Below are 12,951 nucleotides of genomic sequence, written 5' to 3' on the forward strand. Positions count from 1 at the left end.
TGGACGGGACTGGAAGAGATTATGCTGAATGAAATCAGTCAAGCAGAGAGAGTCCATTATCGTATGGTTTCACTTATTTGTGGAGCATAACAAATAGCATGGAGGACATGGGGAGTTAGGAGAAGGGAGTTGAGGGAAATTGGAAGGGGAGGTGAACCATGAGAGACTATGGACTCTGAAAAACAACCTGAGGGTTTTGAAGGGGTGGGGGGAGGGAGTTTGGGGGAACCAGGTGGTGGTATTAGGAAGGGCAGGTATTGCATGCAGCACTGGCTGTGGTGCAAAAACAATGAATACTGTTATGCTGAAAAGAAATTTTAAAAAAAGAAAGTTAATGTCAGAAGAGAGCATGATGAACATTTTGGCCGTTATTTACTTTGTAGTTAGTGTGATAGACACATTGTGAGCTATATAAGGGGAAGTATTTTCTCTGTTTTATGCACTGTTATATCCCTAAGTGGTTAGAAAAGTACCGGTTACGTAAGTGCTCAATGAGTATTAAATGAAGTCTATATTAGAATTTGGATTTTTGTCAGAAGGATAATAGCAAAATCAGGATAAACAGTTTATCAAAATTCAAGTTCTTTTCCTGTTGTTAGTATCTGTTAAATGTAATTTCTGACTTCAAAAAGCAATAAAATTGGAGACAACTTACTTAAAATTGGAAGAGCTTCAAGTCATTTTGTACATGAATGTACTTAATTAGCTTTTTTTTTTTAAAGATTTATTTATTTAAGGGAGAGAGCATGCAGTACCCATGCACACACAGGGGGAGGGGGAAGGGAAGAGCTGACTCCCTCTGTCAGGACCCTATCCCAGGACCCTGAGATCATGACTTAAGATCAGCCTAAGTCAGATACTTAACCAACTGAGCCACCCAGGTATTCCTACTTAATTAGCTTCTCAGAAATCTGTCTGTAGACAAAAATCAAAGTTTGACAGAACTAAGTATATGTAAATCTTAAATGTCTCAGTTATCTTTTAATAAAATCTTTAATTAACATTAATTAAACATATAGTGGTTTTTGGTGATTTTAAAAGAAGTACTTCTCTTCATAAGTCCCCTGCAATATAGGTACCCCTCCCTTTGAGATGATAGGCACTGCAAACCTTGGGTTTTATATTCTCCTAGCTAACATATACCTACACAAAAATCATGCTACACATGTCCTTTTTTCTAATCAGTATTGATACTCTTCCATGACCATTCAGATCTGCCTGATTCTAACAGCCACGTAGTATTCCATTATATGGAAATACTAAGATATATTGTTAATAGCTACTGGATATCATTTTAACAGTCTTGGGCTTTCAATTTTTCATTATTAAAGATGAACAAACTTTTTTTTTTTCCATAGAGAAGACCCATCACAAGAAGGATTTAGATGAACATAGTTTGGAAATCTTGAAGTATAATTTCATCTTATTAATTGCTTTAAATTTGTGTTCAAACTTAGGTAAACACTTTATGGTATAGAAATTGCCAAAAAGAAAAAAACTAGTGTTTTTTTTCTTGTTTATTTAATTAGAACACCATTCTTTGCCTTAAGCCCTACACAAGTTTTAGAGCAGTTATTTTACATTTTTAACTGATGAAATGTTTAAAATCTATTACATCAAACTAATATATTTTAATTACTGTTTTAAAATACCAGATTCCTAGCTTTTTCACTGATGCTGAGAGAAGATCTGTGATGGCTGCAGCCCAGGTTGCAGGTTTAAATTGTTTAAGGTTGATGAATGAAACTACTGCAGGTGAGCACTTTGCAGTTTGAAAATCACTGTCAGAAAAATACTGTTCTGGTTGTTTTTGTTTTAATATAAAGCATTTATCTTTTTAAAACTTACTGTGTACTAGCTCTTTTAACCTTTAGTTTTGTAGTACAGTATTTTGCTAAAAGTTAAGTATGTCTTATATTTGCTGTAAGAATTGTATATAGCAAATGATTCTAAAGGAAAAATAAAAACAGTAACCAAATTATAAAAAATTAATTGACTTTGAAGTGAATATAATTTATATTACTCTCTATGAAAGTGCAGTATCAAAAGGACTTATGTTTTGTTTTCCAAGAGATTGCTATCCTGATACTAATGTAATTTCTTTGTTCTTACACAGTTGCACTAGCATATGGAATTTATAAACAGGATCTTCCCCCACTGGATGAGAAACCAAGAAATGTAGTATTTATTGATATGGGACATTCTGCCTACCAGGTCTCCGTTTGTGCTTTTAACAAAGGAAAACTTAAAGTAAGTAAATAAATGATTTGCTATATCTAAGTTTAATGGTTAAGAGAGCATATAAGACAATATAGAGAACCTTAGTGCCTGGGTTTAAATCCTGGCTCGGCCACTTAAAAACTGTGACCTTGAGCAAGTTACATACTCTCCTTAAATCTCAGGTTTGCCACCTGAAGATAGTATCAGTAATTACCTCAGAATTTTTGAGGAAAAATTAGTTTTAATGTATGATAAATGCTTGGAATGCCTTATAATAGATACTGCAATTTGTATTAGCTGTTTCTATTGTCAAGGTGTTAAGTCACCTACAGGGAGCATTAAGTACATTACTATCCATAAATATATTTAGGAAAAATTTTCTAAAATGATTCCCTTTGTTTTTTTTTGTTTTTTTGTTTTAAGATTTTATTTATTTATTTGACAGACAGAGATCACAAGTAGGCAGAGAGAAAGGGAGGAAGCAGGCTCCCCGCTGAGCAGAGAGCCAGATGTGGGGCTTGATCCCAGGACCTTGGGATCATGACCTGAGCTGAAGGCAGAGGCTTTAACCCACTGAGCCACCCAGGCGCCCCCATTCCCTTTGTTTTATAAACTTTCCTTATCCAGGAGTTCTAATTATAATTTTCTAGAATGTGGCATCGTTTAGTTCTGTGTGCTTATCTTATAGTTTGTATTTGATTTTACATTCATTTTTACATTGGTCATCTTATCATCTTGTCTCTCATCATCAGTCACATATGTAGAAGTTACTTAGAAGATGAAATACTATCCAACAGACCTTTTAGAGCCTTTTGTCTCACAGTTTATAGTAACATCCCACAAGGGTAATGACTTATAATGAATATAGGATAGTTTTCTGTAAATTGGTTTAATCTGTTGGTTAGTTTTGAATTTTAACTTAAGAATATTTTCCTCCCTTCCTTTTTAGTAGATGTCTTTAAGTAGCCATATCTGTGGCCCTTCTGTCCAGAAGGGTGCATGTTTGCACTAGTCACATACTAACATAGTTTTGCAGTTAATTTTGTGTGGTACTGGTCCTAGCAAGAAGTTGATCCATGAATTCTCCATACTAGTTTGTGGGCTGATAACCCAGTCACATTATGTTTACAACTTTCTGTAGGGTTTACTATTGTTCTATCACACATTCTTGTGAAAAAAACCTGAGGAGCCACACCAACGGTGGGGTTTCTATTTTTTAAGTGACTAGTATAAGTAGACATTTGTGTCCTCTACCTTGGAGAGAGAGAGACTAGATATCTTGCTCCTGCATTTTCAAGAGATATGATGTTCAAGTTCTGTGACTTTTCTACTACTCTTTGATCCATCCACTAGCTGGGGCTCATTGGTCAACAAGTTTATTATATTATTAATTTTTGTTTCTTTTCTTCACTTTCTTGTGTTTTATTTTTTGGTTTTTCATGTATTCTTTTGCTCTATGTTTTTATAAAAATGGTATAAAAATGGCTTGGCTTTTTTTTTTTTTCATGGTAGTTAGAAGGCCTAATTCCTGACCTGAAAATTGACCAGTTGTGCTGTTTTAGATTTTCTTGGCTGTTTTGTTTTGATTTCATGCTTTAGAACTGTTCCTTTGCTCTCTTAAACTTGGTTTTTGGCCTGTCCAGTGTTGTTATAGAATCAACGGATATGAGATAGTGAAGTTTTAATTATAACTAAATTATTCAGAAATAGAATTAATTATAATTATGGTATATGGATCTGCAACCCAAAATAGATAATTCAGAATGGGTAAGTACGTTTTAAATATAAGTGATAATTAGTATAAGTGATAGCTAGTTTGACACCCCTTTTTGACAAGGTTTTTGCCTTTAACTTTATTTTTATTTTAAAAGTTGGTTTTTACCTTTTTGAAAGCATTTATATTTCTGAAAATTCAGTTCTGGTTTTTTTGGTTAAACAGGTCTTGGCTACCACCTTTGATCCATATTTGGGTGGCAGGAACTTTGATGAGGCTTTAGTAGACTACTTCTGTGAGGAGTTCAAGACCAAATACAAGATAAATGTGAAAGAAAATTCTCGGGCTTTGTTGCGTTTGTATCAGGAATGTGAAAAACTGAAGAAGCTGATGAGTGCAAATGCATCAGATCTTCCACTGAACATTGAGTGTTTCATGAATGACCTTGATGTTTCTAGTAAAATGAACAGGTACCGTGTATGTTTTCAATTTAAGAAGTGTTGGCTTATTTTATGTTTAGATCATGTCTGATATTTTTCATCCTGTTTAGAAGATCTACTTGAATTTTATATCCTAAAATGATGAATTTTATTTACTTTTCCCACAGGGCTCAGTTTGAACAGTTATGCGCTTCCCTCTTCTCCAGAGTTGAGCCACCATTAAAAGCAGTAATGGAACAAGCTAGTAAGTGTAAATTACTGGACTAACCATCAAAATTGTATTATGGCATTAATTCACTTGAATGGGGTAGGAAATGGTAAAAGCGATGAAAACTTTCATTTGTTTTTTGAAGATTTTTAGCTTTCATTTTAAGATTTTTTATTTTATTTATGTGACAGAGAGAGATCACAAGTAGACAGAGAGGCAGGCAGAGAGAGACGGGGAAGCAGGCTCCCTCCCCAGCAGAAAGCCTGATGTGGGGCTCGATCCCAGGATCCCGGGATCATGACCTGAGCCAAAGGCAGAGGCTTAACCCACTGAGCCACCCAGGTCCCCTTTATCTCTCGTTTTAGAGAAGGAGATTATAGCTTCATTCATAAGAGTAAAGGCACTATGAATCTGGGTTTATAAGACTAATTCCTGACTTATGTTATTGTTTACATCATAAAACTAACATTAGTTATATTTGGAGGTGTTTATATGTAAGTATCCTTTAAAGTCTAAATGAGAAAAAAGTAGAAATGGAACATGATTGCTTTTTGTTAAGGTTTTTGGTAACCAGTACTTTTATGGGTATTTGTGAGGTGAAAATTAGAAAATTGAAGGAATTTGGAGAGCCCATGAGGTACTTGTCTGTTCTTATTGTCACTCTGTCATCTGGACCAAGTGCAGTGCTTGACGCATGGATAGTTATTATTTATTAAGTTTTGCCTTTTTCTAAAGTTTGTTTTTATCTTCCTTCTATTTAGTCTTGTTTTTAGCAAAAACGAAATCAATTTTTTTAAAAAGTAATTTCCAAGGTCTTTTGGTCACATTTTAATAAAGACTATCATATTTTTCTCAATTAAAAACATTTTGTTTTCCAGACTTGCAACGTGAAGACATAAGTAGTATAGAAATTGTAGGGGGAGCAACTCGAATTCCTGCAGTGAAAGAACAAATCACTAAATTCTTTCTTAAAGACATAAGTACCACATTAAATGCTGATGAAGCTGTTGCAAGAGGATGTGCATTACAGGTATTATTATTTAATAATCCCCCTCTTTTTTACAGGGTATTTTTTTGCCAGAAATATGGTGATAAGCCTAAAGGGACCTTTTAATAATATTTGTTCAAACCACTTGTCAATAGGCTAAAAATAAATTAAAATTATTCCTGATAAGTAAGTCTTGCATTTTTCCAATTTATGTTTTTAAACTGTCATAGGACAATGTCTATACTGTAGTGAAAGAACATTTACTTTATGAATTCTTATAATTATTCCCATTTTAAATTATTTTTTCAGATTTAAAAATACTTTATAATTTTGTAATTTTGTCATAAAGAGTACTCTTGGCATTTTAAAGTAGCTCTTACCAAAAGACTATAATTTTTAGGATGTAACGATTTTATTACAAGGACTTTATCAAGCAGTTCATTCAGGTAACCTACTGTATGTTTTGTGTTTGTTGATTTAAATATGGTATACATCTTATTTTCAGTGTGCGATTCTCTCACCAGCATTTAAAGTGCGTGAATTTTCTATAACAGACCTTGTTCCCTATTCAATCACATTAAGATGGAAAACCTCTTTTGAAGATGGAACTGGGTAAGTTACTTTTAAGGCCTTGGTTAGAGCTTGTTGTAAATAACCAATTGAAACAACTTTCTGAACTAGAGGAATTTACGCTTCTAAAACTCTCAAAACTCTCAAATACTTTTTTTTTTTAAAGATTTTATTTATGAAAACTCAAATACTTTTGAATAAAATGTTAGAGAAAAGGAACTATAAAATATATAATATGTAAACCATGATGGCATATTCTTAATATTTTATTATAAAGTAAATCATTCTTATTTTCAAATAAAATCACAATATGGAAATATAAAAGCTTAACCTGCATCTGCCCTACCCCAACTCCTACTTAGCCCATTTTACAAAAGTAGCCATTGTTAATAGCTACACTTATATTTATCCATTTTCTTGAATATCCAAAAATAAAAGTTGCTCTTTTTAAATACATACATCATTATCCGAGTGTTTTCCAGTGCAACTTCCTTTTTAAAATGTCATATATTACCTTTCCATGTCAATAGATAGTGACTGTTTTCTCAGTAGTTGTGTGTGCCATAATTAATTTAACAAATACACACTTAAGTCTTATTTTTTCTGATTAAATTAGTGCTATTAGGAACATCCTTGTACACATTTCGTTGTTTAGTTGGGTTTAGTATATCTGTAAGATAACTATATAGGACCGAATTGAGCATTATTATAACGAGTATTGCCACACTGTTCACCAAAAAGATTATACCAATTTATATTCCTTTTAACATTGCTGAATTATCTGTTGTAGCTCATTTTCTTCTATGCTTTTAAAGATAACATTCTGAAAGTGAAAATAAGTACTTTGTTAATAGATTTGCATTTCTGACTTTCATGAGCCACAGTCTTTTCATGCTTTTATTGCTTAAGATTGAAATAGCTTGCTTCCCTACCAAAATAAAAATTTGTGTTTCCAATAATATATCTGACTAGTTTTCAGAGCTTAAAATTTGTACAAAAAGGTAAACCTGTATTTAGCTTTTAAAGTTACTTTTAAAATTTTGTTCTGTGCTCTATACATCCACACCCCCAAGAAACTAAAAGTTTTACACAAATTCTGAAACTATGGATCATCAGTCTGATGTGAATGTTTTGCAGAACATTTAAATGGCATGTCCTAATGTCAATTTTGAGGCAAGAAATGCTGTTCTTTAAAGTTAACTTCAGAGGCACCTGGATGGCTCAGTTGGAAGAGCATGTGACTCTTGATGTTAGGGTTGTAAGTTTGAGCCCCATGTTGGGTGTAGAGATTAACTTAAATAAACGTTTTTTTTAAAGATTGTATTTATTAGAGAGAGAGAGAGAGGTCATGAGCAGAGTGAGTGAGGGGCAGAGGAAGAAGCAGACTCCCTGCTAAGCAAGGAGCCCATTGCAGCATTCCTTCCTAAGACCTTGGGATCATGACTTGAGCTGAAGGCAGATGCCTAATCCACTGAGCCACCCAGAGCCCCTAAATAAACTTTAAAGAAGATAATTAAAGTTAAGTTCAGTTGAAGATACAGTGATCCAGAAAAGTATTTTAAGAAACATATGGGGAGTTAAATTGAAAAGTAAATCTATCCTAGTGATTACAATAAGAAAGTAAAAGATAATGTATGTTTTTGAAAGCTGGGATAGAGGGCAAGGTCCATGAATATGAGATTTGCAAACCTTGCATAATGAATAGGGTAATGGTATAGTATTATAGAGTAAGATTCTGGGTCACTATAAACAATAGTTTAAGCTACTTCTGTTAAACTGTTTAAGAGTGGGACTTCTTATGTAGATTTTTAAACTTCCTTTACTAGAGAGGAAGAAATACGATGTTATTACATCAGTTGAAGAAGTTGGAATATGGAAGTATCAGTGCAAATTTATAAAGTTGACAGCTGTAGTGTGGTTATAGTGGAAAATATCCCTGTTAGGAAATTCACACTGAAGTACTTAGATGTAAAGGGCTGTAATGTATGGTATCACCCTCCACTGGTTCTGAAAAAAATACACATGTACATAGAGTGTGCACTTAAGTGATGAGAAAAGAGGAATAAAATGCTGGCAGTAAATCTAGTTAAAAGATATATAGGTGTTGTTCCTTGTTCCTTGTGCTGTTATTTTTGCTCCTTTCTGTAAGTTTGAAATTAGTTTCAAATTATTTTAAAGGGAGCTAGAATTAAAAGGGTTACATATGACAAGTATTTTGGAAACTGATAGGATTTGGTCCACAGATGTGAGCATAAAACTACTTCCTGTATTTTGGCCTCAAAATATCTTGTCTCAGTTAATTTTTCTTTTTTTTGGTAGGATAAAATTGTCTCATGACAGACATTCTAAAAACTTTGAGCCATAAACCTATCAAATTGTATGTTCATAGCAAAACCAGTAATTCTTTATCTTTACATTTGTGATAGAGGTCTTTAGAGTTGTTGCTTTTGAATTAGGAATCACATGGATTCTTGATTCATAGACAACTTTCTGTTTATTTTGAACTATTTTCCCACTTCATTTTAGGGAATGTGAAGTATTCTGTAAGAACCATCCTGCCCCATTTTCAAAAGTCATTACTTTCCACAAGAAGGAACCATTTGAACTAGAAGCATTTTATACTAATTTACATGAAGTGCCTTATCCTGATCCAAGAATTGGTAAGAGAACTCAAGAAAAAAATTTCACAAACGTTTGCTTTATAAATATATTAACATTTGAATCAAGTAATTAATAAATTGATATTTGAGATAAGCTAGCACTGAAAGCTATTCATACTTTTTCTAAACATGAGCTTTTAGTACTCACAGTTTATCCTGGACTAACAGCAAATCTGAATATTTTTAATTCATTTTGACTTCTCTATTTAAAATGCCCTGTAATTTACCTGAAAGATTTGGGTAAGGGTCATTTTTTTATGGAAAAACTCCTTTAACAGTAAGTTGAAATTGTGCTGTTAGACTGACTATGTAGTCTGAGTTTAAACTTAAGTTCCCTGACAACAACTAGAATACATATCATTGGATCAATACAAAAGTGAAAATTGGAGACTGTAATAACTGTTTTAGCTGAGTAATCTTTTTTAGAGATATAAAACAAAGTATGATTTTTATAACATTTAAGAGAAGGAATAATTTATAATTCTTTAAATTTTCTATTTGTATTGCTTTTATTGACAGACTAAAAAGGGAACAATCTGAATATCTCAAATATGTTATTTAAAGCAGTAGAAATAAGTTAGGGAAGGTGGAATTCGTTGCCTTTGCTTCTGTAACTGAGTGGCTCAAACAGAATTTGTTGTCTCCAGTTCTAGAAGCTAGAAGTATGAAATCAAAGTGTTGACAGGATTCCTTCTGAGGGTTTTGAGGAAAGGATCTGCTCCAGGCTTCTGTCCTTGGTTGGTAGATGGCCATCTTCATGTTCACATGACATTTGCCCTATATGTGTATCTGTCTCCATATAAGGACATCAGTCACTGGATTAAAGCCTACCCTGATAACCTCATTTTAACCTGATTACCTCTGCTAAGACCTTGTCTTCCAAATAAGGTCATCTTCTGAGGTACTTGAGAATAGGACTTTATATTAATTTGAGGGTAAGGGTCTCAATTCAACCTGTAACAAAGGTCAACCAAATTTTTTACTTCAGTTTTTCTGCCTAGTGTCCTTTCTCCTATAGATATCATTATATATTATGGATTTTGAAAAATAAAACAGCAGAAGGGCACCTGGGTGGCTTAGTTGGAAGCGTTGTGTAAATCTTAATCTTGGGGTTGTGAGTTCAAACCCCATGTTGGGTGTAGAGATTACCTAAAAATAGGTATTTTAAAAGATATAATAAAATAGTTTCTTAAAGTGAAAAGTTAATATCTCTGTAGTTATTAGTGACTGAATAACTTAGCAATTTTGTTATAGGGTAAATTTTTTAAAAATTGCTTTATTTGCGAATTACCAAGATGGTTATGATTTGCAAAACTTGGAGCAAAAGGAGAATTTCCATTTTTATCAAGCTCATAAATTGAATTTTGTTATTTTGGTTTTAAAATAGCAATTTATAAAATACTTAAAAGCTCTATTGCCTTGAGTCAAATTGTCCTTTGTTGAAATTCCAACTTAACTTTGTCCTAGCATTGATGATTTTGGGCAGGCTGCTTAACCCTTCTAATTCTTAATATTAGGTCCATTAAGATATAAAAAAGAGGTGATCTAGGGTCAGTGCATTTTCCACAGTAGTTATTCTGGATATAATTTATGATTATTTGCCTTCATCTAAAAGAATGAATGAATAAATTAATTGGAGGCTCATGTTCTGATGGAAGCTCTTTTTTCCTTAAGGGAGCTTCACTATTCAGAATGTTTTTCCTCAGTCTGATGGTGATAGTTCTAAAGTGAAGGTTAAAGTTCGTGTTAACATTCATGGAATCTTCAGTGTGGCCAGTGCATCAGTAATTGAGAAGCAAAATGTGGAAGGGGATCACAGTGATGCTCCTATGGAGACAGAAACTTCATTTAAGAATGAAAGCAAAGATGATGTGGTATGTAGAAAGCCTATTTCAAGATTCCTCTAATAAATAGTTTCTTAGTTATAACTGATAGCTTAAAAGTTGAAAATATTAATCTCTGAGATTTTACTGTAAAAATTGATATAAACTTTTTAAATAAAAGCATCAAAGAATGATTTTTTAAGTATAATTTTAAATGCTGTACATCTTTCACATTTTTAAACTCTTTAGAGGTTTTGCATCTTTTTTTTTTTTTTAAGATTTTATTTATTTATTTGACAGACAGAGATCACAAGTAGTCAGAGAGGCAGGCAGAGAGAGAGGAGGAAGCAGGCTCCCCGCTGAGCAGAGAGCCAGATGCGGGGCTCGATCCCAGGACCCTGAGATCATGATCTGAGCTGAAGGCAGAGGCTTAACCCACTGAGCCACCCAAGCGCCTGAGGTTTTGCATCTTTAATAGCCCTACATGAAACACATGTGTTTGAAGTTGTATTTCCTAAATTCTTTTTTATTTCCATTAAAAACATGTGTTATGGCTAGCTTTTTAGCTTAGAGATAAATCCATTCAGACTGATACAGTTTGAACTATACATGTACCTTTTTTTAGATTAAAGTACATGCTTAATGCTATTTTTCTGGGCTTAGGAGATATCTTGGTATTTGAACATAAGAGTATGCTATACATTCAGTAATGTCAGTACAGATTTTAGACTGTTTATTTCCTTAGGAAAGAGTTACATGACCCTAAGACTATATTACTCTTCGTATACTTTAGATGCAGGAATCTAGGAGAACGTGATAATTTCCATTACATAAGGGTTTCATCTTTTTATATAAGTACTATTTATAAGTTATTTTTAATGGGATACTAGATTTTGTTTTGGAAATCTGCCCTAGATTTTTTGTGTTTTGTGTATATTAAGAATGGATTTTGAGGGTGCCTGGGTGATGTGGCTCATGGGGCATCCAACTCTTGATTTCAGCTCAGGCTGTGATCTCAGGATTGTGAGATCAAGCCCTGCGTTGGAGAGTCTGCTTGAGATTTTCTCTCCCTTTGCCATTCCTGCTCATGTGCCCTCTCTCTTTCAAATAGAAGAATAAATCTTTTTTTAAAAATGGATTTTGTTTTGTTAAATTTCAAGACTGTTTCTACCTTTTGTGAAGTTTGTCTCTTTGTTTTTATTAATACTTACACTAAAATCTTCCACATTGATCAGAATTCTGCTGCTGTTTAAAGTACCCATTTAAGAAGGATCGTGGCATTTTCTTTCATTCTTCTTCCCATGTATTATTTTGCTATTGTATCTTTCCTTGAACTGAGGAGAAAAGAAGTGTCTTAATCTGTTAGTAAAGAGTATAAATTTTTTATAATTAATGTAAGACTAGTTTTTTTTTTGAAAAGTTAGTTTTCTTAGTTGTAGTTCATAATAATTTGTCAGACATGTACATTTAATCCATTAAGATTTATTTTTACTAATATTGAGAGCACTCTTTATGCCATTAGGATGAGTTTTTCATAACTATTTCAGTTTTCTTCACTTCTTTTTCTTAATACTCTATGCTGAGACCTTTATTTCATTTTCTGTATATAGCAGATCCTAGGCACTAAAAACAATAATTTAGCATCCATTTTTCTGCCACCTCTAGCATTTATTTGCTGCTTTTATTTTGTCTGTGGGCTTGAAAGAATGATCTGGATGTGGACTTAAAAGATTGTACCTGTGAATAAAGGGTATGAAGTTATGACAGCTGCTTTGGCCATTCAAGAGACTGACTTGCCTACACAAGAGTGTTTTGGCTTATAGGAACATTTCCAGGTAGTTGATGTCCCCATATAAGGGATTTCTTCTAGATAAGTAAGATGTTCCTAAATATTCTTTCTACAACATACATAATCAAGAGAAAAGGAAAGGTTAATATTCTGGATCATATCCTTGGCATATTTAGCAGGCGTGTACCATACCTATTATCTCCTTTTAAATCCCTACCATAGCTGGATATAGTAAGTGTTGAATAAATTGTAGTTCATTTCCAACGCATTGCTAACAAGGAGTGATGTTTGAGTGTCCTGTGTAGAAAACATCCTGTATGCTGTATTTATTTCTTAATGGTTTTCTCTAGGATTTTTTAAATTCTGTATCCAGAAGTTTAAGAGCTAAGTCTTACATACCATTATAAAGTTGTTTCTTCCTTCTTCCCAAAAAATGTGAACCAAATCAGAGTAGACTTTGGAATTTAATTGTTTCAGTTTTAGAGGGAAACTAAGAGGGTAGTAAGTTCTTTTTACTCTTCCCTGTTTGCTGACACTAT

The 12,951-nt window shown here is 33.2% G+C and overlaps 1 protein-coding gene across 1 annotated transcript in view; it reads left to right on the forward strand.

The window, feature by feature from the left end:
• Positions 1–12,951, forward strand: part of HSPA4L (heat shock protein family A (Hsp70) member 4 like) — a 50,637-nt gene that overhangs the window by 17,745 nt on the left and 19,941 nt on the right. The window contains exons 5-12 of the mRNA XM_059378215.1: positions 1,656–1,755; positions 2,117–2,250; positions 4,160–4,404; positions 4,542–4,618; positions 5,461–5,612; positions 6,076–6,182; positions 8,667–8,800; positions 10,475–10,674. Coding sequence (XP_059234198.1) covers positions 1,656–1,755; positions 2,117–2,250; positions 4,160–4,404; positions 4,542–4,618; positions 5,461–5,612; positions 6,076–6,182; positions 8,667–8,800; positions 10,475–10,674 — 1,149 coding nt within the window. The remainder of the gene's footprint in view (positions 1–1,655; positions 1,756–2,116; positions 2,251–4,159; positions 4,405–4,541; positions 4,619–5,460; positions 5,613–6,075; positions 6,183–8,666; positions 8,801–10,474; positions 10,675–12,951) is intronic.

The sequence above is a fragment of the Mustela nigripes genome, chromosome 1 (assembly GCF_022355385.1).
Source record: "Mustela nigripes isolate SB6536 chromosome 1, MUSNIG.SB6536, whole genome shotgun sequence".
In the NCBI taxonomy this organism is placed as follows: Eukaryota; Metazoa; Chordata; class Mammalia; order Carnivora; family Mustelidae; genus Mustela; species Mustela nigripes.